The 27,423-nt window shown below is 35.5% G+C and overlaps 1 protein-coding gene across 1 annotated transcript in view; it reads left to right on the forward strand.

Moving 5' to 3' along the window:
* The window catches only part of COG5 (component of oligomeric golgi complex 5), a 284,025-nt gene that overhangs the window by 229,605 nt on the left and 26,997 nt on the right, over positions 1 to 27,423 (forward strand). Inside the window, exons 15-17 of the mRNA XM_079930906.1 lie at positions 15,412 to 15,522; positions 16,979 to 17,041; positions 25,666 to 25,769. Coding sequence (XP_079787032.1) covers positions 15,412 to 15,522; positions 16,979 to 17,041; positions 25,666 to 25,769 — 278 coding nt within the window. The remainder of the gene's footprint in view (positions 1 to 15,411; positions 15,523 to 16,978; positions 17,042 to 25,665; positions 25,770 to 27,423) is intronic.

A 27,423-nucleotide genomic window follows, 5' to 3' on the forward strand; every position in this document is an offset into this window, starting at 1 on the left:
GCTTCAGTGAACATAGGGGTGCATATATCTTTTCCAGATAGTGATTGCATTTTCTTCAGATTGCTGAATCATACGGTAGTTCTGTTTTTAATTTCTTGAGGAACCTCCATACTGTTTTCCACAGTGGCTGTAGCAGTTTACATTCTCACCACCAGTGCACAGGGTTCCCTTTTCTCCACATCCTCTCCAGTACTTGTTATTTCTTATCTTTTTCTTACCAGCCATTTTAACAGGTGTGAAGTGATGCCTCTTTATGGTTTTGATTTGCATTTCTCTGATGATTAGTGATGTTGAGCACTTTTTTATGTACCTGTTTGCCATCTGGGTATCTTCTTTGAAAAATGTCTTTTCAGATCCTCTGCCCATCTTTCAGTCAGACTGGTTTTTGGCTGTTGAGTTGTATGGATACATGATTTGCAAATATTTACTCCTAAGTGTGTATGAAATTTTTATGGCATATGACTATCAGCTTCATAGCCCAAAGAAGATAGAAATTCATTACTATGATAATTTACTTAATGATTTTAATTAATGTTAATTTACTTTTAAAAATTATGAGCCTTTTTCTGTATGGCCTTATTTGATGACATATATTTATTCCCTTATCATATATTGTATTCTTGAATCTTTGTTGTCCTAAACTTGTTTACGTTACCACAAGCATATAATATTAATTTTTCCCCTCTCCTATTTTTCCTTATGTCTTTCATTACAAAATATACTTTCATTTATGTCTTCCTTTATTTCAGAATGTGAACAAATAAAACAAATAGAATTTTCCATGTCAACTCCAGAAAGTACAAGAAGTAATAAGAGACTTGAAAAGAAACTGGGCATTTGGATCAGGCCCCCATGAGTTTTCACTGCTATGTTAGCACTTTGATACCATGAGGGTTTTTTAAATATATAATTCAGCTTTTCTAGGTGTTGCCATTGACAGGATTAGTCTGAATTACCTGGTCCATTTTTACCGGAATTGGAAGTGATCTTAAAACTATAGAGCTTTTATATCTTTTCAAGCATCTTAGTGATCAAGAAGGTATAATCTTATCCCTGTTTCAAGGTATAGGAATATAAGTTAATTCTCTAATGTATACTTCAAATTATACTATTTTAAAGTATGTTTCTGGGAGAGAAAGTTGTCAGCATTTAGTCAGGGTTAGGCTGTGATTCACTCAGAGTACCCTATTCCCTAGTATACAAATACTTATAATGTCATACAAATACTTATAATGACAAAGATATAGCTACACTTACAAATAAGATAGAAAGAAAACCTATATTTACCTCCTAGGGCTGCCATAGGTATCAGCCTAGCGTGACACGAGGCAAGATGGCCTTGCAAATGGAACCAAAGCCAAAACACGCTCAGGGATTGGCTCTTGCAATATCCAGTGTGATGGCATCTCTGAGCCACCAGCATTAGACGTGATTTTAAATTGCAGAGCTGTGGTGGTAGTGGTCGGGAGGGAGGCATGGTTGAAAGGGCAACTATAAAACCCCCAGACAACAGGGACAAATGGAGTACCCATAGAGGAAGACAGTTTTCACAGAGGAGCCTCTGAGAGCTTTCAAGCTACTAGGCTAGTTCTCATATTTCTTCTGAATTTTATGACATAGCTGTAACTTCAAGCTGCTGAAAAGCTGAAAATGTATTGCTGTCTACCTGTAGCTTGTGTGCTCCTGCTCTCTCTTATCAGCAGAAAAACAGCAGTCTTAATTTGAAAAAAATGACAAAACAAACAAAAAGACACTTTTAAAAGTTAGGATGCAAACTAAAATTCAGTGCATTTGAGTATAAAGAACTCATTTGCATCTTAGAAATTACTGATTGTCTTTTCCCTTTACTATATCAAGCACATAGCAGCTAACTTTTGGGCAGCCAACTTTTACTAAACTCACTAGTATGAACTTGTGCCAATTTAGATTATTTTCTGAGACATACCTAAAAAAATGGTACATATGGAAAGTGTGATAGGGCTACAGAAAATGTTTCTCCTTTGTGGACAGCCTTTTTAAAAAATCAGTTTTCAATGTCTTAGGGTAGGAATTGCTAATCTAGGAGTTCTGTGAAGGGTTTTCAGGGGATCTGTGAACCCCAGGAAATTACAAAATGTTATTTTATATGAGTTTTTTCTGGAAAAATGTTGTAACAGGTTTCAAAGAGGTCTGTGACCCCTCCCCTCAAAGTAACCGAAAAATATCTGGAAAATCTCTCAAATATTTGGAAATTAAATAACATACTTTCAAATAATCTCTGGGTCAAAAGGGAAATATAAAAATATATTTTGAATTAAATAAACATGAGAATATACCATATCAAACTTCCTGGGATGCAGTTAATTTAGGGAAATACATAGCATTAAATGCTTATATGGGGGGCAAAAAAAAAAGATCCCAAATTACTGTTCAAATATTCCACCTCAAGAAACTAGGGCAAAAGAAGACAAATTAAATCCATAGCAGTTTAATTTTCTTTTTAAATTTTCTTTATAATTTTTTTGGCTGAGTTGGGTCTTCGTTGCTGCACACGAGCTTTCTCTAGTTGCGGTGAGCGGGGGCTACTCTTTGTTGCAGTGCACAGGCTTCTCATTGTGGTGGCTTCTCTTGTTGTGGAGAGCGGGCTCTAGGCACGCGGGTTCAGTAGTTGTGGCATGTGGGCTCAGGCAGTTGGGGCTCGGGGGCTCTAGAGCACAGGCTCAGTAGTTGTGGCGCACAGGCTTAGTTGCTCCGTGACATGTGGGATCTTCCCAGACCAGGGCTTGAACCTGTGTCCCCTGCATCAGCAGGCGGATTCTTTTTTTTCCCCCAATTTAATTAATTATTTAAGTAATTAATTTATGGCTGCGTTGGGTCTTTGTTGCGGTGCGCGGGCTTCTCACTGTGGTGGCTTCTCTTGTTGCAGAGCACGGCCGCTAGGCACGTGGGCTTCAGTAGTTGTGGCACGCGGGCTTGGTAGTTTGACTCGCAGGCTCTAGAGCTCAGGCTCAATATTTGTGGCGCACGGGCTTAGTTGCTCGTGGAATGTGGGATCTTCCCAGACCAGGGCTAAAACCCATGTCCTCTGCATTGGCAGGCAAATTCTTAAGCACTGTGCCACCAGGGAAGCCACCCCCCCCCCGCCCCCCACCGTAGCAGTTAACAGAAGGAAATAATAAAGATGAGAGCAGAAATCAAAGAGTTGAAAACAAAACCAATAGAGAAAAATCAATGAAAGCAAAAGCCTGTTCTAGAATTACATGTGACTTCTGTAAAATCAATGTACATGTAGGGGAAGAAAGACTTTCCCTCCACCCTTCTAGGTTTGATGGCTGGGTCTATGAAATAAACTGACAATAGGCAAGTTAACAGGAGAAAAAGAATACAGATTTATTAATTTTTTAATATTGTGTACATGCATTAGGGCATCACAGTATAAAAAAAGTGAATTCCCAAAAAGGGATGAAATTTGAGAGCTTCTACACCCACATAATAAGGAACATATTCCCCATGTTGTACAATATATCCTTGTAGATTATTTTATACGTTAGAGTTTGTACCTCCTAATCCCCTATGCCTATCTTGCCCCTCACCCCCACTGGTAACTATTTATTTGTTCTCTGTATCTGTTAGTCTGCTTCTTTCTTGTTACATTCACTAGTTTGTTATATTTTTTTAGATTCCACGTATAAATTATATCATACAGTATTTGTCTTTGATTTATTTCACTTAGCATATAGATGTTTCATTTCTGTTAATTCAAAACGTATATAAACCCTATCTTTGCCAAGAATCCTATTTAGTTGGGAAATCTAATTTCTAACTGTAATCATTCTAATAACCTTAAAAGAGTAACAGTAATGACAAGGAATATTGCACTCCGGGGAGTTTAGATCCTCTTCCTTCCTTTCTTAAGCGTACAAATAAAATGCTTCAAGAAAATATTAATAGTTTGGAGTTTAGTTACAAATCAGTGAGAGAAATACTTTGTCGTCTTGTGAAGATTTCTGTGTGCTCATTTGGAAAAGTCTCAAGGTATATTATTAGGCTAGAAAAAGAAGGTGAAAATACTACATTTAGTAGTCCCACCTGTAAATAAGATAGATATATAAAATAAATGCTGTTTTATAAAGGCTTTTCTATTTCCTTTTCCTTTTTTAAACAGAAGACCACAAGAAAGTGTTAGTGTATGACCTTGGAGGATTGGACTAAGGATGTGCAGGGAGAACTTTTGTTTTTCAGTTTATACTTTCCAGTTAGCTCTGTTTCACTTTTTACGATACGCACGTTTTTAACAGAAGAAAGAATTTAATTAGCAGCCAAAGGGATTGATCACAATCAGTGGGGCTGAGGAGGCAGGTGCAAGTGGCTTCAAAGCCAACAGAAGTCTGGTAGATGTTTGAAGCAGTTTTAGTTGCAGACTTTGGTTATATCACGGGGAAGTGGCACCTTCTGCCCAGGGCCTCTAGTTCTAAGCACTCTGCCTTTTCAGTCTTGCTTATATGCCCGGATTCCTGGATACTGGGAGACTAGAGACTGACTAAATGCTCTGGCTTTCCTAGAATTCCTGTGAGCCCATCTAATATCCTTGAAACTCTAACCTCAACTCTAGATCATGCCAGCCCTTGCAGGATGTAGTGAGGGCTTTGGCCTTCACTCTCAGTGAGAGGGAAGCCGTTTCATGGTTGAACACCGAAGGAGGAAATCTAACTCTAAAGGAAGGATTGAAATGCAAAAAGGAATAGTAAGCACAAACAATTGGTAAATATGTAGGTAATTCTAAGCCTTAGTCTCATAAAATAAGAAATAATAGTGACTAGTTTGGGACATGCAAACAAAAACACCCCCTAAAATACAAGTCCACATCAAAGCTTACAATGAGGAAAGGATAATGAATTTGAAACCATTCTAAAATGCTTGTGTTATTCAGGAGGACTGTAAAGCCATAGATTCTTTGACTTAAGTTGAGTATGAATTTTAACAATTTAATTATGCCACTGAAAGAAGAGAAATAGAATGTATAAATTCTAAGTTAATTGATGGGGAAAATGGGTAAAAAAAAAAAAAGGTACCGGTTCAGTAAAAAGTTGAAAAGTAAACAGAATAAAAAGAAGCAAAAAAAAAAATCATATAAAAAGTTCATAGTAAGATGGATTCCAAATATATCATTGATCACAGTAAATGTAAATAGACTAAACTGGCCAGTGACATTTCTCAAGTTGGATAGAACTAATAATTAAATTTAGTTTTGTGTGATGTACCTAGAACCTAAGGACATATAAAGAATGACAGTAAAAGACTGGAGAAAAAATATTTCAGGCAAATAGTAATTAGACAAAAGCTGATATAACTATATTAACAGCAGGCAAAATAGACTCTAAAGCAAAAAGCATTATTAGGGGTTGGGGAGAGGGTGGTCATAAAATGAGAACAAGAACAATTTACTAGGAGGGTATAAGAATTATGATACACCTTACGACACAGCCTCAGACTAATAAGACAAAGTGGATGGAATTTCACAGAGAAATTGACAAATCCACTCGCAGAATGGGAAGTTATGGGGTTAAGGAGGTCAATCAGGCCACCGCAGAATGGCAGAGCTACTTCCTTAAGACTTCTCAAGACGCAGGAAGGAAGAGATATGGGGATGTATGTATATGTATAGCTGACTCATTTTGTGATGCAGCAGAAACTAACACACCGTTGTAAAGCAATTATACTCCAATAAAGATGTTAAAAAAAGAAAAAGACTTCTCAGACAGTCATAGTCATTTGTGGCAAACACAAACATAGAATGACATCACCAGATTTTGCAAAATAAATTTGTAGTTTAGATAATCATTGCTCTCAATCAGGTAATTAACCTTTTTTTTTCTGGTTTGACATTATAAACAATGCTATTAAGATTAATATTTAGAGAGAGGCTCATTAGCTTGGTGCTCAATAATACATTGGGTTGGCCAAAAAGTTCGTTCAGGTTTTTCCATCAGATGTTACAGAAAAACCCAAAGGAACTTTTTGGCCAACCAATAATTTTATATTATTAAGACTAGTTAAATTGAAAGTTACCTTTAGACTATATATAAAGAACTTCTTTGCTATGAAAATTAATAATGCATACAAGATTATAGGTTTAATTGCATTAGAATTTATATCTCAAAAACTGTGAAAGTACTAGTCTATATACAAATGTATAAACTACTAATTATTTTTTAAAAATTTTTGACTAGCTTAGGCCTTAATAGTGGGATTCTGAGATTTTAGTTTGTCTGTATCCCTAAGGGTAATAAACGTATTTCTTTTGGAAATTCTGTGGTTTGAAATTCAATGTGTATGAAACCTAAATTACCTTGAATCAAAGGGGTCTTATTCTCTATAATATATGTATATGAAAAGAGTTTTCTTGTTGATTAGTAAATTAGTCTTAGTATTCATTATTGGAAAATGGAAAAGGTCAGTATACCTGACAACGAACCGTTTTCTCTTCTTCAAAGAATTAATATACAGACTTATGATTCTAAGTTAAATTAACAAGGCCAGTGTTTTAGGAGCCAGTGATCAGTCATGGGTAGGTGGAAACTCCATCTGTTGTTCAAAAGCGTAAGGTTCTTTGAAGAAAAAAAAAAGTAAAAACTCCAAGTGATCCATTCCTAGCAAATTGTGTTTGCCTTCCCTACCCACTGTAGTTATCAAATCCCATGTGCCAGTTGGAGTTTTTGACATAAAGGACAGGAGCTTGGGAAAAGATATAGAGGAGGTTGATGAGAAAGGTAGGTTGATGAGAAAGGTAGGTTGATGAAAGGGTCTTCTAACAGTAATACAGGGTGTCTCAGCAATACAGCTTTGAATTACAAAGCTATATTTGATTCCTGTGTGCTGGTTTTACTCACCTCTTGTCTGTAAACAAGATTTGATTTCAAGCTTTTTAGTTATATGTTAATTGTCCAAAAGGGAACCCATCTCAAGTTGTCATCTCTTTGATATTAGATCTGTGTGAAGGTTTAGTCTGATGTCAAGATGTAGCATTACCATTGAATCTATTCTGTAGTTGAATGTACCTGTCCTTATTTTCAGTTAGACAAATATGTAGTAACACCTCTTTTTTTTATCAAGTAGTCAAATATTTGACAAACTCAACTGTCTGAAATATAAATAAGAACCAGAAAAGAACTAAAAACATCCTTTGAACTTCTAGAATTGATGTCACAGTGTCCATGCACTAAAATATAAACTTAATTTATGGGGAAGTCTCCTAGCTTGCATGTGGTTAGTCCTCTAGCTTCCCACTTCGCAGCAAGTTAGACCAAGATGAGGGGAGATAAGATCAAAAAGGGGAAACTGACACCTTAAGAATAAGATTAGGATTCTTGAAATCATCAAAATTTAAAGGAAAAGGAAAAGGAAACACAAAATTTCAAGAGATATGGTAACCTAAAGCTGTTTAATGAGTGAAGGGGCAAGCAGCCATATATACCCTACGAAGCTCTGATAGAATTTCTTTTAAAATAAAGATGTGTAATAGCACAAAAACACCACTCACTAGTGAACACATACAAAGGTTAAGTAGAATTTGACTTCTTAAGGTATAAGTTCAGTGTGTCTTATTTATGAAACCAGAAAAGTATTGACATACAGTGTAGCGAGATTTTCGTAAAAATATTTTCTGATAGTTTTAGCACCTAAGAAAATTAATTTTATTTGTCAGGGAAGTTTAGTTAGGTTGACATGCCAGGAAAATGAAGAATTGCTGTGTAAACCTGTGGATTTGTCCCCTGCTATATAGATTTGCAGAAACATGCCTATGTCTGAATTTCAAATGCAATTCAATTTCTAATGTATTACAAACTGTATTTAGTGTCAGAGATGTTAGATAGTAATTTAATTGTGAATGTGTGTGTGTATATATTTTTAATGCGATTAATTGGCATGTTATAATAAGCTAAGTGATATTTAATTATAATTCTTTTATTCTTTACTCTAAACCAGGTAATCTATGATGAAAGCATTTGATAAGTAAATATAAATAAAAATTATTTTAATCTGTGTCACAGATTAGTAGATCAAAAGAGATTATCTTTTCCAGAAATCTTCTTTTGGGGAAGTAAACAGTAACCAAAGCAGTTTATTTTCTTATATTATCTTAAATCTTTCAGGGATGGAATTGTACATCTTTCATTTTTATAATGGAGGAAATTATCTTGTATAACACTTTCTAAGTGTATTCTACAAATGAACCTTTTAGATTGTATGGAATTCTACAGTGCTTTTTAGTAGTATTCTGGTAATTTTGCACGTTATGTAATGCTTCATACTATTTTTTAATATTTTTGCTTTATTTCTTTCCAGTTTTTTTTCTGAGACAAAACTGCTGCACAGACAAATCTGCTTTTTTTTTGTTTGTTTTTTTACAGTTAACACTATACCGTAAGCACCTCCCATTGTTGTTTGTTCCAGCATGTGAATTGTTTCATATACCCTACTATTCTCTTATTCTTAGACATGTAGTATTTTTCAATTTCTCTGTTTTATAAATAACATTATCCTTGTGCATATAGCTTTACTATTTTCTTAGGATACATTTCTGATAGCGGGCTATGAAAGGATACAGCAGTTTTGAGGCTCTTGGAATATATTGCTTATCAGCGTCTCTTGACCTAGAAAGCATTTAGGTGAACCATAGAATACCCTTAGAATCATTGGCCCAGATGTCCAGGAAAACTCATATGACATCACTCAGGGATTACAAATAGATTTCATCTCCTGTGTCTAAGAGATTTGTAGTCGCTACCTGGAGCACTGTGTTACGAGGCCATAACAGGGCCACAGTTGATTACTGATGTCTTCTGTGTGTGGGGGTGGGGGTGGGGGGTGCAATTGGAGAGTTAGCTATTTGCCCTTTGTACACTCCATTAGAATAAAAACATTAATAATACTTTGCCGTTTGCGTGTAATTTTTTTTTTTTGCTGTGAACTCCAAAATTGGATAAAAAGCATGCATTAGGTCAAAAGAATTTGTTCTAATATAAATATGACATTACCTTTTAAAATTTGGTAGTTGTAATCCAAATACACTCACCACTTTCAGAAAAATAAGCATAGATACAACCATAACTGAAGGTTGATCAGAGCTTATTTCAAAGTTTTTGTTAAAATATCTGATTTAATATAAAAATGTTTTGACTTGTTTTTATTCAGGAAGCATTGTAGATTAGTATACATTTCGCATTGTTCTGTTTTAAACCTATGAAATTCTAATACATAGGTTTTTCCTCATTTGTTTTACATACGATTGCAAGAAATGTTTAGAAGAATTGTGACCAAAGCCATATAAAAAGGAGTTATCCTGTACCGTTGACATTTCTTAGCAGTAATGGAAATTACGGATAAATAGAACACTAGTGGTATTTCCATAATATCTGGAAAGTAACTTAACCGTATGTAACTCATAACTAATCCGTAATATATTTTCTTGTTCTTTTTAGACATTCTTCTAAATCACCAACTTTATAATTTCCCCAAAAGTAATTTTCAGTAGATTATCTGAATAGAAATTTAAAGCTCTCATCCAACTCATCTCTTGAATCGTCAGTTTTATTTCTTTTACTTGTAGCCCTCAGCTGTGATGTTAGGGTGATCTTGGGGTCATTTCATCTACAAATTAAAAATTATATAAAAACATTCTTCATGTTAACAGTATAACTTATCATCGTTTCAGGACTTTAATCTCAGTTGTTTCTCATGCATTGAATTCACACAGAGTTCCTAGTGAGCAGATGTACAGAATTAGAATTTGTGAAAAATACTTTCTTCAGATAATTAAACTTAAAAAGGAATAGTAAGTCTTGTTGTTTGCACATAGGAACCATTTTAATTATTAAGGATTCCTTTAGCCTTGGGAGTCCCTTTCTTTTCGTGTGTGTGTGTGTGTGTGTGTTTGAAAACTCAAATGCTGCTCTTTTGCTTTCTGACGTCTTTCCAGGCTACATTATTAAATAGTGTAGCATGATGCACCAGTATGTACATTTCTCATAGTTTAGAATATTGAATCTCTTACTGCTTTTACCTTTCCAGTTCCCTAGTTCCTAATGCTTCACAGCCAAAACTGTGTTTTTGCACCTCCATACAATTTTATTCGTCTCAAATAATGTGAACTTTGAAAAAGCAGCAATGAGGAACCATTATTCTGGCCCTTCAGTTATTCAACAGTTACCTAATGAGCATCTTCTACTTGCTGAATGTACACGTGAATTCGTGAAAAGTAAGTTTTAAGGAGATCAGATGAAGGAAATAGCTTGAAAAAGTAAAAGTTAAAATGGCTGAAGATGGCTGGAGGCTTCTGAAATAGAGAATGCCTACTCTGGACAAGATGCTTTCTTACCATAAGCAAAAAGGAGCCAAAATAATTTAGTCTGTACCTCTAGATAGTTTCAGTGGCTTTTGTTTCCAGTTCCTCAGCCCTAGTCTGTGCCTGTAGTCCCTCACCAGTACTGAGTGAGGTAGAGCTTGGAGGAGTGGATTGTAGGGGAAAGGACTAAGCAAAGGATAAGTGAGAAGAAAATGAGAACCAGACATAGAATTGTCTGGAGATAAAAATGGTAATGCCTTGGGACTTTCCTGGTGGTCCAGTGGTTAAGACTCTGCGCTTCCACTGCAGGGGGTACAGTTTCCATCCTTGGTTGGGGAATTAAGATCCCGCAAGCCGCGTAGCCAAAAAAAAGGTAGTGCCTTACATTGCTAAGGCATTTTACAGTTTACAAAGCATACTTTGGTCTTGACTATATTGTTAGTTTCCTGTTGCAGATAAAGAAATCGAAGCCACAGTTGCTCAGCAAGTGGTAGAGAAAAGCTAGATTCCCAAGTCTAGTGTTCATTTTATTGCAGACATTCTAGGAACAATAGGAGAATGGGTAAAACAAACTCAGATAAATTCATACAATGGAATATCACAGCAATAAAAAGGAACAAACATGGGTGAAAACCAGTAACATTATGCTGAGTGGAAAAAGCTTTACATTCATATACCCAAAAAAACTTTATGTAAAGATATAGAATAGATTAAACTAATCAGTGAGATGAAGTCAGTGGTAACAAATACAGTGATGTCTTCAAGTTATTTTGAGATGCATCAAAAATATAAAATGGGGACTTCCCTGGTGGCGCAGTGGTTGAGAATCCACCTGCCAATGCAGGGGACGTGGGTTCGACCCCTGGTCTGGGAAGATCCCACATGCTGCAGAGCAGCTAAGCCCGTGCACCACAACTACTGAGCCTGAGCTCTAGAGCCTGTGAGCCACAACTACTAAGCCCACCTGCCACAACTAGTGAAGCCCCCGTGCCTAGAGCCCGTGCTCCGCAACAGGAGAAGCCACTGCAATGAGAAGCTCGTGCACCGCAATGAAAAGTAGCCCCTGCTCACCACAACTAGAGAAAGCCCGCGTGCAGCAATGAAGACCCAACACAGCCAAAAATAAATAAATAAAATAAATTTATATTAAAAAAATAAAATGGATAGAGGGATGGATAACATAAGCAAGTGTTATAAAATGTTGTAGGATCTACGTGGTCAGTATGTGGGTGTTCACTGTGCAAGTCTTTAAGTGTTCATAATAAAATGTTAGAAAAAATAAATTGTACCTTACTTTTAGTGGTTTTGAAAATATGTGTGAGCAAAAATAAAAATTTTTTCCCAAGAAGAACACAGCAGGAGGCAGCAGGAGCTGGTAAAAGACTGAATAATATGTGAAATACTGTCTTTGGAACTCGTTAAAAATATCTTTCCATATTGTCTGTGAATGTAGCCCCACTTAAAAGCCAAGACTTATCAAACCAGAAGAGTGGGGTTGAGTGGGAAGTGGGATGGAGGACCTTTCTGGAGTGATGTGGTTAGCATTACACAAGTTAAGCAGTTTACCAGATCTCAATGAATTGTACACTAAATGTCTGCATTTCATCACATATAAATTTTACCTTAAAAGTAAAAAAAAAAAAAAAAAAAGGAAGTAAATATTGAATTCCAGTTAATTATACACATGCTTAACTGTTTTGGGGTTAAGTATACTGATCTCTAAAACTTATTTTGAAATGAATCAAAAATATAAAATGAGTTGAAGATAGGTGATAGGTATGTGATATAAAACAAATTGTAGAGTGTTAATCGTGAAGTCTAGGTTATCACTATATGGGAATTCACTATATAGTTTTTATAACTTGAAGGGGAAGAAGACAAGGAACTAAGTAAGAGTCCAGGTATTGAAGCAATCATCTATATAAATATTGAATTGATTAAGAGTTTTTACAGGAGTAAGTAGCAGTGAACACACCTAGGGCCCAGATCTTGGTCTCTAATACCACTTCCCACTAAAAGAAACCAGAACTTTTTGGAAACATGGCAGATGCCAGATAAAAGTATTGTTAACAATGTAAATTTATGAAGTCGATGACTGAACTGAGGTTTCGTAAAAGAGTAGTGCTATGCTTAGGAAATATCCACTGAAATGGGACAAAGGGCCATAATGTATGTATGATTCAGAAAAAAATATATGCATATACGTGTGTGTGTGTGTGAAAGAGAAGGAAAGACTATGAATAATAAAGCAAATGAGATCAAATGTTAGCAATAGGTAAATCTGAGTAAAGCATAAATGGGTGTTCCTTGCACTATTTTTATTTTTGTAACATTTTGTAAGTTTGAAATTATTTTCCCCAAGAAGTTTATGACAGGAGTGGTGCTGGAGAGAAACAGGGTGATCCACTTAGCTGAGGTGTTGGACTGATTCTATTCTGTGCTGTCAGGCCAAGATAAGCAGCATATTATTTTTGTTTCCAATCTTCTAGTGTTATATTTTCACTTTGATGTTTAAATTTTGTTCTTTGGTTTTGGCACAGTGATATTTCATTTTTAGTTCTTTTATATTATCATTGTTTTGCTCCTGTAACTATAGTATTTTCTTCATTGAACTTTGTAGATTTATTTAACTGAGCCATCTAATCTTAACCTTAGTTTTCACTAGGCTCTCAAGGTATTCATTGATAACCCTTGTAGTGTGGGAATTTTTATTTTTATACTTTTTAAAAACCAGCTTTATTAAAATATAATTCACCCATTTCAAGTGTAGAAATCATTGTTTTTTAGTATATTCACAATCAACTTTAGAACATTTCATCACCCCAAAAAGAAACCTCCTACCCATTAGCAATCACTCCCCATTTACCCCTCTTCCAATTACTAATCTACTTTTTGTCTCTGTGGATTTGCTTATTCTGGATATTTCATGTAAATGTAATCATTTAATATGTGGCCTTTTGTAAGTGGCTTCTTTTTACTTGCAAGGTACTTCCATGTTGTAGCATGTACCAGAACTTCATTCCTTTCTTTTTGCTGAGGAACATTGCATTGTATGGATATACTACATCTTATTTTTATTTATCCATCCATCAGTTGGTTGACATTTGGGTTGTTTCAATTTTGAGGCTGTTATGCTATGGAATATTGCTTCTGTGAATAGTTGTATACATGTTTTTATTTTTTTTGTGTATACATCTAAGAGTCGAATTGCTGGGTGTATTTTCACTCCGTTTACCTTTAAGGAACTGCCAGGCTGTTTTCCAGAGTGTCTACTCCATTTTAAAATCCCACCAGCAATGCGCAAGAGTTCCAGTTACTCTACATCATGGCCAACATTTGTTATTATCTGTCTTTTTTCTTATAGCATCCTAATAGGTGTAAAATAGGCCTTTCTATACTTTTAAACCCTAAAACTATGATCAATTATTATCAATAAAATAACCTCCATCCTTTTCTATCAGTGAGCCTGTCTCTTTATTAAATATGGAATACATAAAATAAGTGGAAATAAGATAGCATCAGAAAGGTTCTTTTCCCATTTCTTTGTTATCACTTCAAAATTATTTGGAGAGAATCTCAAGAGAAGAGAGATTGATTTTTAAAAATTGTACAGCTAGAACTCATAGTTTCTAAATGCCTATTATAGACAGGTACATATTTAGCATCTAACCCCTGAGTCTACGATAACCACTGATGCCACTGACCATTGCCACTGTAGTCTCCAAAGTGGCTTCAGGAGCTTTTCCCCACCCTCACCATAGCTCGGAGCCCATCATCTGCTGTCTCCTGGGAGCTCAGAGCTTCTATTAGTATTAGTTTACCACATTATAGATTAAACTGGGCTATATGGGCTCGTCTGAGGTCTAACCATTGATTTTTAACATAGTTTCTACAGGAAAAATACAGCTTTTTTTTTTTTCAGCCTACTAACTTACAAATGACCATTTAGGACACAACCTGATTGTAATTTGGTAACTATCTGTCCATGAGGAAAGGCAAAATAAGCTGGAGTTATTTAACCTAATGTCAGAAAACTTTATGTTGACTTAAAGCCATCATCATGGATTATAACTTCAATGAAGGATTATTCTCTTTATTTTAAATGCAGTTTTTTATGTTTTTAAATTGTATTTTGTTGCCGTAAGTAGGAATTGATAAAGTGGGAATTTAATTTTGAAAATTTATGTGTGTGTATCAAAGGAGAGTAGAAAGAAAAACAGTATTTCTTTCTCTCATATTTTATTTTTGTCACTGTAACAAAGGGAAGTTGCTCTTATTTTCACCTCTCCCGTAAAAGGCCAATTTTTCATGTTTGAGATGTGCATCCATATGTATAGTTACTTGCCTCATGTTTTATTTTCCTGATCAAGTTTAATTGACCTTTAAATACTAATTGTTATAGAGGATTGGATTAAAACCTGATTAATATGAGAATCATTTGTAGGTGGATTTTTTTCTTAAATGGAACTATAATAGTTTTAGATTAATTCAGTAAAAATTCCATGTCCTTTTCCCTAAAATGCATTAGTACCACTCCTACTGATCATCCATACATGGTATAATCCTAAGCAACTTCCTTTTTAATCTACGAAAAAATGAGTGTAATACCCTCTTTTTACCACTCATTTCATTAGGCTATTATGATGGCTGTCAAATGTACATAGGATGTAGGTTTACTTTTATTCCTTCCTCCCTCCCTTCCTTCTTTTTTCTTTCCTTCTCTGCTTTCTTTTTTTGGATGGCTTATTTCTCAGGTTTTTAATAGAAAAACTGTTGGCAGAAGGTATTCCCTAGAAATACTATGCTGATGTATCAAAATAACAGCACATCCTGGGCTTTTAGGTTGCACTTACCTCAGGAGTCCACCAGCTATGAAGTACTGATGAAGGATGTTCTTGCTATGCAAGACTAATTAGGCTTCCAGGTCCATGGTGTTAAATCTACAGAGGTACCTGGCTATGCCTAAAGTCCAAAGCTTGACCTGAATATTTCCAATTAACATTTTCTCTTTCAGGGGACCATGAACTTCCCCCCAGTAAATATGAACTGTCATTTTGGTAATTTCTTTTTGTGTTGAATTCTTACAGCTCTCCACCCAAGGAGATGCAAGTCAGGTGATTGGACCTCTTACCGAAGGGCAGAGAAGAAATGTGGCAGTAGTGAATTCACTATATAAGTTGCACCAATCGGTAACAAAGGTAACCTTTATTTTAATTAAGTTCTTTTGACTTAATTTCAAGTTCTTCTTGCCTTAAATTTAGACAATAATGAGTTATTATTTAATTTTTTGCAGAAGAATACAATGAAAATGTGATTGTAAAGTAAGCTGAGGCATGAACTTTTTCTAAACAGTCTGATCCTGGCCTCTGTTGTTTGTATGACTTTTTGTCTGTACAGTTAGTTTAAAACACATGAACTGTAGATCCTCAAGGTTGCTTGGTATAGTTAAGTTTATTGAACGGATGATTTAAAGGTAAATTACTTGTGTTTTATACCCATTAAACCACATAATTTGGTATCATATGGGTGGTAGTAAATCATAGCAAATCTAGTAATAGTAAGAACTCGTAAGCCCTCTAATATGTCAGAAAGGTTCTACCTTTGTACAAAAAAGTGGGGGAGGAGATGCATTAAAAACAGTGAACTCGTATGTTATAATCATTGAAGACTATTTATGAGTAAAAAATATGTTTTTTGCTATTGATCTAATACTTGTTTAAAAAGTGACTGAATTTTAACTTGTTTGCCTTTATATATTATGTCTAAGATGAACTGTAAACATAATTATTAGGAAAGCAACACTTTCAACCCCTTCTTTGATTCTTGAGTTGCTTGTGTTTACTCTCTATTAATGATTTTCAAAATATTTGGTAAGTAGAGAGATAGTTAGAAGACCTGAAAAAGCCAAAGGTTAGATGATGTTCTTAAAACCTTGACCTCTAATATGAGCTTTTATATGCTAGATTGTATTTTAGAATAATTATAAGTGACAGTTTTTCATTTACTTAAATTTTTTAACAAGTCCTTTTATCAATTAGGGGTTTCCAAAATTTGTATTTTGCACACTAAACAAAATATATTTAAAGGGTTATTAACAGGTAAATCTCAGAAAAATAAATAACAAAAGTAAATGAAAAGAATATATGATATAGTTTCCATTTCCTTTAATTATTACTCTAAAGAACCAAAAGCAATGCAAAGTTGTATTTATTTAGCCTGATTTAAATGTCTTTATTGATCATTTCAGAATTTTCATAATGTTGGTATTGATTTGTAAAAAGGGAAACATTTGACATTTACTTGTTAAACATTATAGTCAGCCTACAAAGGGTGATTTTTTTTTAAGAAATAAGTAAATATGACTTTAAACTGACCTTTTCAAGTTAAAACTTTATAATTAAGGAAAGCTAGCTATTAGAATTCTTAATGTTTCAGTTATTTGAAGTAGATATTTGCCTTATACAGGAAAACATTTTTAAACCTATCCTAACTACTAAACACTAATGGATTTTTAAAACATGTATGAGATACTACTCTAAAGTAATGATAATATTTTATATGTGGCTTGTGGAAACAGTTTTATCATGTGATGATCAAAATTAGTATTTATAAAAATAAATAACTTAAGCAAAACTATAACTGGATTTGTTCTAGGTGGTTTCCAGTCAGAGCTCATTCCCACCAGCAGCTGAGCAAACTATAATTTCAGCCCTAAAGGTAAAAGAATGTAATTTAATCTTTGACTCTATAGATTAGAATAGGTTTTAGAATTATTTGTTTGGATGAGTGGGAGATGTCACATTTTAAAAATAATTCAGAATCTTCTCCATATGCCAAAGTAGCATGTTGATGATTATCCTAAAGAGAGAGGCTACATGTGTGTTTATATTTTTCTAGAATTTAAAAATAGACCCTGTTGGTGTCTACAGACTGTGTTGCATTTATGATAATTGTATCATAAGCAAGAGAAGCAAAAGAGTTATAAGTATGCACTGTGTCTCAGGGCAGTGCAGCCCAGTATTATCCCAGTAAAGCAGTGGTTCTCCACCAGGGCGATTTTTGTCGCCTGTGGGACATTTAACAATATCTGGAAACATTTTTGATTGTCATGACTTGGAGTGGGGTGCTCCTGGCATCTAGCACCAGGAATCCTGTCAAGCATCCTGCAGTGTACAAGCCAGGTCCCCACAGCACAGAATTATCAGGCCCAAAAATGTCAGTTATGCCAAGGCCTGGAAACTCTACTAAGGCCACATAGTAAAATAAAGACTCTGGAGCTCAACTGCCTGTGTATGAATCCCATCTCAACTATTTAACTAGCTGTATGACCTCAGACAAGTTAATAAGTTTTCTCTTGCCTTAGTTTCTGCATCTATTGATATAAAATGGTACAGTATACCTACACAAAGGTAGTAAATGTCAACTGTTAGATTGAATTTAGATCACTTGGGTAGAGTTAAGAGAGAGAAAGAGGGAAGGAGAAAGAGAGATGGTCTACTACCAGTAAACTCCAAGGAGAAATATTCAGAGAGTAAAGAGGATACAAAGAAAGAACAATCACTGAGGAAGAAAATTGGGAGAGGACAGTGTCACAAGTCCTGAAGGAGAAGGGAAATTCCGAGGTCAAGTGCTGTCCATGGGTGACATGGATGGGGATTTAAGGCTGCAAAACTTAAGGACACTAAATTCATATATGAGGTAGGAGGAGACAGTCTGTTTTCCTCCAACATAGAAAAAGTACGCTTGGATGTTTTCTCTGAATCCTTTTCTTTTTCCCAATGTACTTATCTCATTATGATGAAGTAGTATTAGAGCTGCCATAATAAAAATATTTGTTTTTAGTAAGAGTTGTCCAGTTTATTGATAATCAAAAAATACTGTAAAATCGGGCCAATAAGACAAACCAAAAGGTTTGTTTTATTCTTGCTTCCAGGCAGGGAATACATGTAGTCTTTTTTTTTTCAATATGTAGTTACTCATTTGTCTTTATCTTCTGGCCATAGCTGTCAAACATTTTTTGATCACTACCCAAGATAAGTAACATGTTACATTGTACCCCATACATACTATCTAATCATTTATAAATATATACACATATATAATTGTATATATATAGAATATGCACTTATACACGTGGTTTGAGAAAGTCCATTCTGTAGGTTAAGAGAGAGTTGCCTACACTTTGCCTGATGATGAAAGTCTCCTGGACAAGTCAAAAATAGAAGTTCTTCAGACACTGTAATTCATTGTTGGGTAGACTTTCTGTATCTGTATTTTTAACTTACAATAAAAGTTATTCTTCGTATTAGTCACTTTAGGCTGGGGGTTGAGGCCAGCGCAGGGGAAATTGCCCTCATCTTGAGCTGTGGCCTTCACTCTGAGGTTTGGTCACCAGGACTGGTGTCTGATGTTGCTGGGCACCGCAGTTTGCTGAGGCTTCGCCAGTTTTGCCTTTGAGAACTGGTTAAGAGACGACTACCGGTCTGTTCACGGCCCTCCTCCTGCAGTGACCCTGTCAATTAGAGACCGAATTTCTTATGTTAACAGACCTCAGTGAAACAGTTTTGGCCTTGCTTTTTAATTAAATTTCATTAAAAATCTTTATGGCATAATAAGTGAAGAACAAACAGAATCCTCTGACTCAAAGAAAAAAAAGAGAATCTTGAATTTTCATAAAATTGTAGGAAACTTACTGCATCACTTTGAATTAGGATGTTACAATGCATAAGTGCAACCCAAGAACCAAAAATCTGTATGCTTTTATTATTTGATGGAAAAAATATTAAACATACTTTTTTACTTACTAAAAAATATAGGTAGACACATAATAGTCTCCTCTACCTTGTTGAGATTTTATCCAAAATTAAATGTTACATTAGGTTCAAAGTTCATCATCTCATATTACAAGCATTATCTCCTATGTCATGGATGACATAATTAATATTAATGATTTTACATTTAGAGTCATTTCATTATAACCACCTCAGCTATAAGTAGCATTTAAACACCTTAGCCCAATAATTCTGATCCATTTGTTACTGAGATCATCTTGTGCAGATAGTATATTACAAAGTTTATATATGACAGTTCTCCCTTATTGTATGGGTTTGATGTTCTATATACGGGAATATTCTGCATTGTTGAGGCTTCAGTATTTTTGTAATCTTTGCTATTTTAGGCAAGCACTTCCCTGCTTTGTAAAGAGCTTATGAAATATAATCTAGTATCCTTTCTCAGTTTCCTGTGGTAGTTATTAATCCTCTACCCATCCTTTACATGAAGGCATTCCCCACAATGCTCTCTTCTCTGTTTTATATTTTCCATTAAGTGGGAAACCTCACCCAGCTGTAAAGTTCTCTGTGTACACCATCATATCGTAATACAGATAGAGGCAGTTTTATTTCTTCCTTTCTCGTCTTGATGCCTGTTTTCCATGCCTTGTTTCACCTGCTAGGACCTCCAGTACTATGTTGCCTAGAGCAGGTGAGAGTGGACTTGTCTACTTGTTCCTGACCTGGGGGAAAGCACTCAGTGTTTATTTTACTACTTAAAGGAGGCTATTTTAAACAAGTTCTTTTCTATTCCTGGTTTACTGAGACTTTTTAAAATTGTAAATGGTGGTGTTTCATCAAATAGCTTTTTCTGTATAAAATGATCATACAGTTTTACCTCTTTATTCTGTTAATAAAATACAGCAATTTATTTTCAAATATCAAACCAACATTGATCATGATGTATTAGCCTTTTATGTATTCTTGGATTTGATTTACTTAATTTTTGTTAAAGTGATCATAAGGATATTGGTATATAGTTTTCTCTTTTGTAATTCTTTGTCTGGTTTTAGAAATGTTTCCTCCTTTTCTATGTTCTGAAAGAATCTGTGTAGAATTTGTATTGTTTTCTCCTTAAATGCTTAGTAGAATTCACCAGTGAAGCCATCTGGGCCTGTAGTTTTTTTGTAGGATGTTTATAACTACAAATTTAATTTATTTAATAGATGCAGGACTATTCAGGTTATCTTTTTTCTGGAGTGAGCTTTGATACTTTGTGACTTAAGGTACTTGTCTATTCATCTAAGTTATCTAATTTGTCAGAATAATGTACATAATATTCTTTAACTTTCCATTTAATGTCTATAGGACCTATAGTGATAACCTCTTCTTCATTTTTTATACTGATGATTTGTGTTCTCTTTTTTTTTCTTTATCAGTCTAGCTGTGGGTTTATCAATTTCATTGCTCTTTTCAGAGAACCAACTTTTGGCTTTATTAATTTTCTCTGCTGTTTGTCTTTCTATTTCACTGATTTCTTCTTTTGTCTTTTTTTTTTACTTATTTTGGATTTTCTTTGCCTTTTTTTGTTTGTTTTTTTGAGACCCTATACCATTGATTTTTAGACCCCTGCCCCCCCAAAAAATTTAAAGTTGTAAATTTCCCTCCAATTTTCTTACGTTGCACTTTTATCTTCATTCAGTTTGAAATATTTTCTATTTCCTTTGTGATTTCTTCTTTGAGTCATGGTTTTTTCTTTTAATTTCTAATTTTTTGTGGTATTTCTAGATATCTTATTGTTTTCTTTTTTTTTTTTGCGATACGTGGGCCTCTCACTGTTGTGACCTCTCCCGTTGGGGAGCACAGGCTCCGGACACGCAGGCTCAGCGACCATGGCTCATGGGCCCAGCCGCTCTGCGGCACGTGGGATCTTCCCAGACCAGGGCACAAACCTGTGTCCCTTGCATCGGCAAGTGGACTCTCAACCACTGCGCCACCAGGGAAGCCCTGTTTTCTTTTTTTTAATCACTCTTTTATTGAAGTATAGTTGATTTACAGTGTTGTGATATTAATTTCTAATTTAATTCTCTTACCATCAGAAAACATATTCTGTATGATTTCAGTCCTTTTAAATGTATTGAGTATTATGGTCTAGCATGTGGTCTGTCTTGATGAATGAACCATGTGTACTTGACAAAAACATATAATCTTCAGTTGTTTAGTATCATTCTGTAAATATCAGTTAAGGTGTAGTGATGTGTTCAGATTTTATATGCCTCTACTGGTATTTTATGTAGTTCTATCAATTGCTGAAAGATGGGAGTTAGAATTTTCTATGATTGTGAACTTGTTTATATCTCCTTTTCATTCTGTTGATTCTTGACTCCTCCGTTTTGAAGCTCTATTACTAGTTGCGTTGAAGCTCTGTTATATAAGTATTTATCATTTTTATGCCTTCTGTTGAACACCCTTTGTAATTATGACATATCCTTCTTTAGCTTTAATACTTATTGTCATGCATTGTTTTATCTGATATTAATTTAACTACTCTATCTTCTGTTCATTTACTTTCAACTCCTGTGTCTTTATTTTTTTCAATACGCCTCTTGAAGACAGTATACAGTGGGTCTTGCCTCTTTTCTGTTCTGATAATCCCTGCCTTTTAATTGGAGTGTTTAATCCATTAACATAGTATAATTATCAGTAAGGTTTTATTTAGGTATATAGTTTTATTATTTGTTTTTTGTTTGTCTCCTCTGTTTTATTTCCTCTCTTCCACCCTTTCTGCCACCTTTTGGATTATTTGATTATTAGTTATTTTTTAAAATTTCATTTTAATTTATTTCTTAGATTTTTACCTATACCTCTTCTTCATTTTCTTTTTAGTTGCTCTCCTATGGATACATGCATCCTTAACTTTCCACAGTCTTTTAGAGTTAATATTGTACTGTATCACATAAAATACAGAAACTTTACATTTACTGAAGTACATTTACATCTCACTGCATGTAGTATAATTTTTTTAGCTTAACATTTCCATTTTGGTTCTTCTTTACACTTTCAGTCACTCTGCTGAGATTTCCTATTACTTTATTTATTATGGGCATTTTTTTCTCTACCTCACAGAGGTTCTTGCCTGATAATTATAGAGTCTGGATCATTTCACAGTTGGCAGCTATTGATTGTCTTTTCCCTTTAGAATTGACAACATCTCCTAGCTTTTTGTATGTAGTCATTTTAATATATCCTAGACAATGTGAATGTTGTGTTGTATAGACTCAGTATTTTTATATATTGCTCCTAAAAATGTTGACCATTGCTTTAGCAGTTAGCTTGTTTAGACTCAAATTGTGCACTGTCAAACCTGCAGTTGGCCGTGTCTCAGATCTCAGTATAGTTCTTTAAGCCTTAGTTGCAAGCCATTTGTAGTTTGCCTTGTACACGCATGGTCAAGTCAGCTGAAGACTAGTGCTGAGTTCACACATAGAAAAATAGGCTTTCTTCTTCTCTGGCTCTCTCCTTCCTGAGGTTCCCCTCTCACTCTCCAGCAGCCCTGGTTGAACCAGGCCTCCTTCCCCTTGTTCCTTTGACCTGAAAGACTGTAGGTTTGGTTTGGTTTGGTTTGGTTTGGTTTGGTTTTTCTCTCAGAGTTTTAGCCACCCAGCCTTGCCACTACCATGACTATAGTCACTCTCAGAGCAGAATCACAAAAAAGGGAAAACTCAGTCTCTTCTGCTTGCTATATATTTACACACCCCTCTAAAACTAATTGCATTTTTCCATTTCCAGAAGCCTCCAGTAGGTTTTTTTGTTTTGTTTTTGGTATTTTTCCGTGATTATTTGTAGGAGGATCTGTAGTTAGGTACTCACCCCTTCATACTAGCGTAGAAAACTTGCCCTTCCTTCTTGAAATCTCCTATTTATTTTCACCGTATTCCAGGATCTCTTCTTAACTTCTCTGCCCAGTATATACACATTGATATAACCAAAAGCTCATTGGAGTCAAATGCACCTAGAAAATCCCAGCTCTTCCACTTGATGGCTTTGGACACCTCCTTAACTTGACTTTAGTTTCCCTATCTACAAATTACTTTAGGTTCCACATCTGTAAGTTAGAGATTTTTGTAATTCTTAGAGGAAGGAATAATTGAGTTTTCAGTGGGATGATTAATTGCGAAGCCCATATCACAGTATCCAGCACGTGACCTATACTAAAATACATGCTGTTACCCCTCTTAATCCGTCAAAGGTTCCTCTTCTGGATGACCTTAAAATGGCATTTGGCCTTATTCTACAAATCATCCTCTGGGATCTCATTGACTCTTTCGGCTTCATCTCCCCTCTTAAAAGCTAAAGACAACCATATCTAGTCAAAACTTGCCAGAAACTACAGCTGTAAAGATCTCAGCACCTACTAGATAGCCCATGTGGATTTCCCTGTAAGTCCTTCAAACTCGTGTCCAAAACTGAACTCATTATTTTCTCCCTCCGTCCCTCAATCAGCCAGCTGCGTCTGCATTTACACATTCAGTTGATAATGCCACCAAGTCATTAAAGAAAAAAAAATCTGAGTGTACCCTTCAGTCTTTACATTCCATATTTCTCACATCTGATTCCCAAGTCCTCTGTTTCCTTTCCCGGTGTCTCCACCCTGTCTCCTCATCTCTGTTCCTGCTGCCTCTGATTTGGTTCAGGCACTCACCACTTTGCATCTATACTCCTACTGTATCCTCCCGACTTTAGTCTAATTTATCTACTCTGCTGTCCAGCATGATTTTTCCCCAATTCAAAGCTTTAACCACGTTTTTTTTTTCATTGCTTAAAACTCATTGTTGGTTTCGTAGTCCCTTCAGGATATATTCCCATCTCCTTAGCAGCCTACGCAGAGTACATCTGCTCTCTGTCTCTCTTCCACATAGGCAGCCACCTCATACCCTGTGTTGAACACCTGCGGTTCCCCAAATGTGTCAACTTCCCTAGGCTCCTGTGCCTTTGGCATATGGCCCCCGCCAGCCTCCCACCCTCCCCCAACACACACACTTGGTTCTTAACCCATTTTGATCTTTGAAATTCAGTTCACACAACACCTTTGGTTTTTTAAATCCTTTCAATATAAGTTGGGTGTCTCTCCCATCTTCCCATAGCACTCTGTAGAGCACTGATACCACGACAACTTGTTACCTTTTGTCACTAGATTGTGAGCTCCCTGAGGGCAAACTGTAAGTGCATACACACACACACACACACACACACACACACACACACAGACACTCTCTTTCTCTCTTTTTTGTTTGTTTGTTTGTTTTTGTTTGTTTTCATCCTTTATTTCAGTGAGGAGAGCCAAGGGATTGAGGGGAGAGGGCTTAGAGAGAAAATGCGGAGCGCATGTCTCTCTCAATCCTGTATACATGTTTATTTTTATCAGAGATTAAGGGCTGGAGATGATGTTTAGGAATTTCATGAATAAGGGTCCTATTTAACCTTTTCTCACTGATTTCAGTCATTTGTATGAGCCAGAGTCATCCATCTTCATTGTATGTAATCATGACTGAAGCACATATAATATACTTAAAATTTAGATTTTGAATGTTTACTGAGGCCCAGTCATATTTTCACACTAAAACCTTATAACTAAGGCCTAGGGTCTTATATAACCTAATTGATAATTATACCTCACAGGAGAACAGTTTCTCAACCTTAGCACTATTGATGTTTTAGGCTGGGTAGTTCTCTGTCGTGGGGGACTGTCTTGTGCACTCTAGGGTGTTTAGCAGCGTCTCTGTGCTCTGTCCACTAGATGCTAGTAGCAAACCCTTACCCCACCCCGGTCGTGACAATCAGAAGTGTCTTGAAACATTGCCAGATGTCCTCTGGGGAGCAAAATTGCCCCCAGTTGAGACTCACTGCTGTAGAACTCTAAATAGAAATCTAATCCATGAAAAGGCTAACTGTTCTGCCCTCTAAGAATCACTGATATATTTATTATATTCAGTCTGGTCAAAAGCATATGATGTTCCAGTTTTGAAGAATTACTTTTGGTTTTGCCTCAGTCTTTTCAGAAACTTTAAAAAATGTGTTCTGCAGGAGGGAGGGGATATGGAGATATATGTATACATATAGCTGATTCACTTTGTTATAAAGCAGAAACTAACACAACGTTGTAAAGCAACTATACTCCAATAAAGATGTTAAAAAAATAATATAAAGAATAAATGAATGGAAATTAGAAAAAAAAAAAGTGTGTTCATGTGATCTTTGCTGCCTAAGTGGCACTACCCCTCTCTTCTTCTTTCTCCAGGGGTTCATTTGAGCATTCAACTTTTTGAAAATAAGAGAAAAGTGGTGGAGTTGAAATTTTTCAGTGCCATGTTCCACATATTTTAAGCTTTAAAAATCATTACTGACAGCAGTTAGGAGAAGAGCAGACTTCTGTTGGGTATTACAGTTAAACTGCATATAGTTTGAATTTGATATAATGTGAAAACTTTTACTCAAAATGCTTCTCATATTTCAGATTCTGTGTTTGATCTATTTAAAGTTTGCCTCTCCTTAATTTAATCTTCTTTTCAGGAGGTCCATGTTCTTATGGGAAATGCTGTGCAGCCCTTGCTGACTTCCGTGGGAGATGCCATAGAGGCCATCATCATCACTATGCATCAAGAAGATTTTGCTGGGTAATGACTTCCAACCAGAGTTTTCACTAAGCTTCAGTACATTTGTTTTTCATTCCCACCTCCACCTCTACTCCCTAAGTCTCTACCAATCTAGAACCTTGTTCCTCTTGTGATGGGATTGGCCTCCATCCTTATCCTGCTTTATTCATTGAGCACCATTAGCAGATTAATTTTTTTCAGTTCTTCTTGTCATCTTCTCTCCTGTCATTGAAACATGGAACCATTAACATCTGCGGGACTCAGCTTAGCACTTCAGGACATTTGGTACTATCTCCTCTTTGCAATTATATCTTTTTCCTTACTTCTCACAAATAGGCTGTACTTGAGCCTCTGGTATTGGTATGGTATTCCTTGTATAAAATGTCCTGCCTCTGTCACTCTGCTAGTCCGATTCCCGCTCTGGTTTTGAGGGCAAGGTCCTGCCCAACCCCCTGCAAAGATGATTTTCCTTGTCAGAGTCTTGTGGCAGTCTAATCTGGTCATGTCACTCCTAGCCATAAGCAATTTGGTATTATTCCACAGCTCTTTCATGTGTATACTGCTTCTCCATTTCATGTGTGTCTTGAATAAGAATCATAGTTCCTAGCTTACTGTTTACTGAAATCTTTTTAAGTAAAGTAAAATGGTTTTGACTTAGTGTATTAGAAAACTGTGGAGAATTTGAAATAGTTACTTGCACATGCTTAGTGTGATTTTTAAAAGAAATTTAACCATACTCGAGCTAAATATTCATATATTAGTGTAGATATGTTTTTTATTCCTAGTTCATAGTTAGTTACTATTTTTTAACTGCCCTGTTTCTTTATGTTCATGTTGTTTAATAGTGTATCTACTTTATTAAATTTCTAGCCACTAGTCTAGCTGTTTGTAGAAAAATTATGTGATTATTACACTGTATTTTAATTTTTCAAATCATTTATTATTTTCATTTACAAAGTATCTTTTGAAAGGTGAAAAGGTCAGTCTCTATTTTTAATAATGGTATGAAGCACAGGAGGGTAAAGTGGATTCTACACAAAAATGCTGTAGTATTTGGAGCTAGGAATATAAAACTGCTGATTACCAGTATTTGGGAGGAAATGAATTTTGTTCAGAAATGATCTGAAATGTCCCAGTTAGACCAATCATCAATGCCTCTGAAAAGGAAGCAAAACTGGAGTAATTTTTGAAGGCTTGTTCTAATAAGAGTGGTCAGGTGCTTACTTGAGTAACTGTATTGATGAGCCACAGCAGATAACACATTAGACATTAAAAGTTGGTTTCCCAAGTAGATATGTTTTTATTAGTTTGCTTAAATAGTAGTGAGCCAGATTGGTTCTTTAACTGATAGGTTGCCACAGGTATGCAGCATTATTTTAAGATGTATAACATTGTCCTCAATTTTTTTCCCCAAATGGCCGTTAATGGCTCCATTTCAGCTCACTCTCTCTGTACAGCAGACATTTGAGGTTCCACTGAAAGTTATTTTTCATACATGGCCGTACAGGAGTGTGGAGCATTCATGGCAGGAATTTTCCCACTTTCTAGAACCTTGTTATTAGTAATTCTGTCATGTCATTTCATATATGTATGGCTTATATGAAATATAAGATGACATTGGATGAAACTATTCAGCAAGTGGAATCACTTTTATAGTAGGGCCATCTTCCGGGAT

Source organism: Stenella coeruleoalba, assembly GCF_951394435.1.
Source record: "Stenella coeruleoalba genome assembly, chromosome: 9".
Taxonomy (NCBI): domain Eukaryota; kingdom Metazoa; phylum Chordata; class Mammalia; order Artiodactyla; family Delphinidae; genus Stenella; species Stenella coeruleoalba.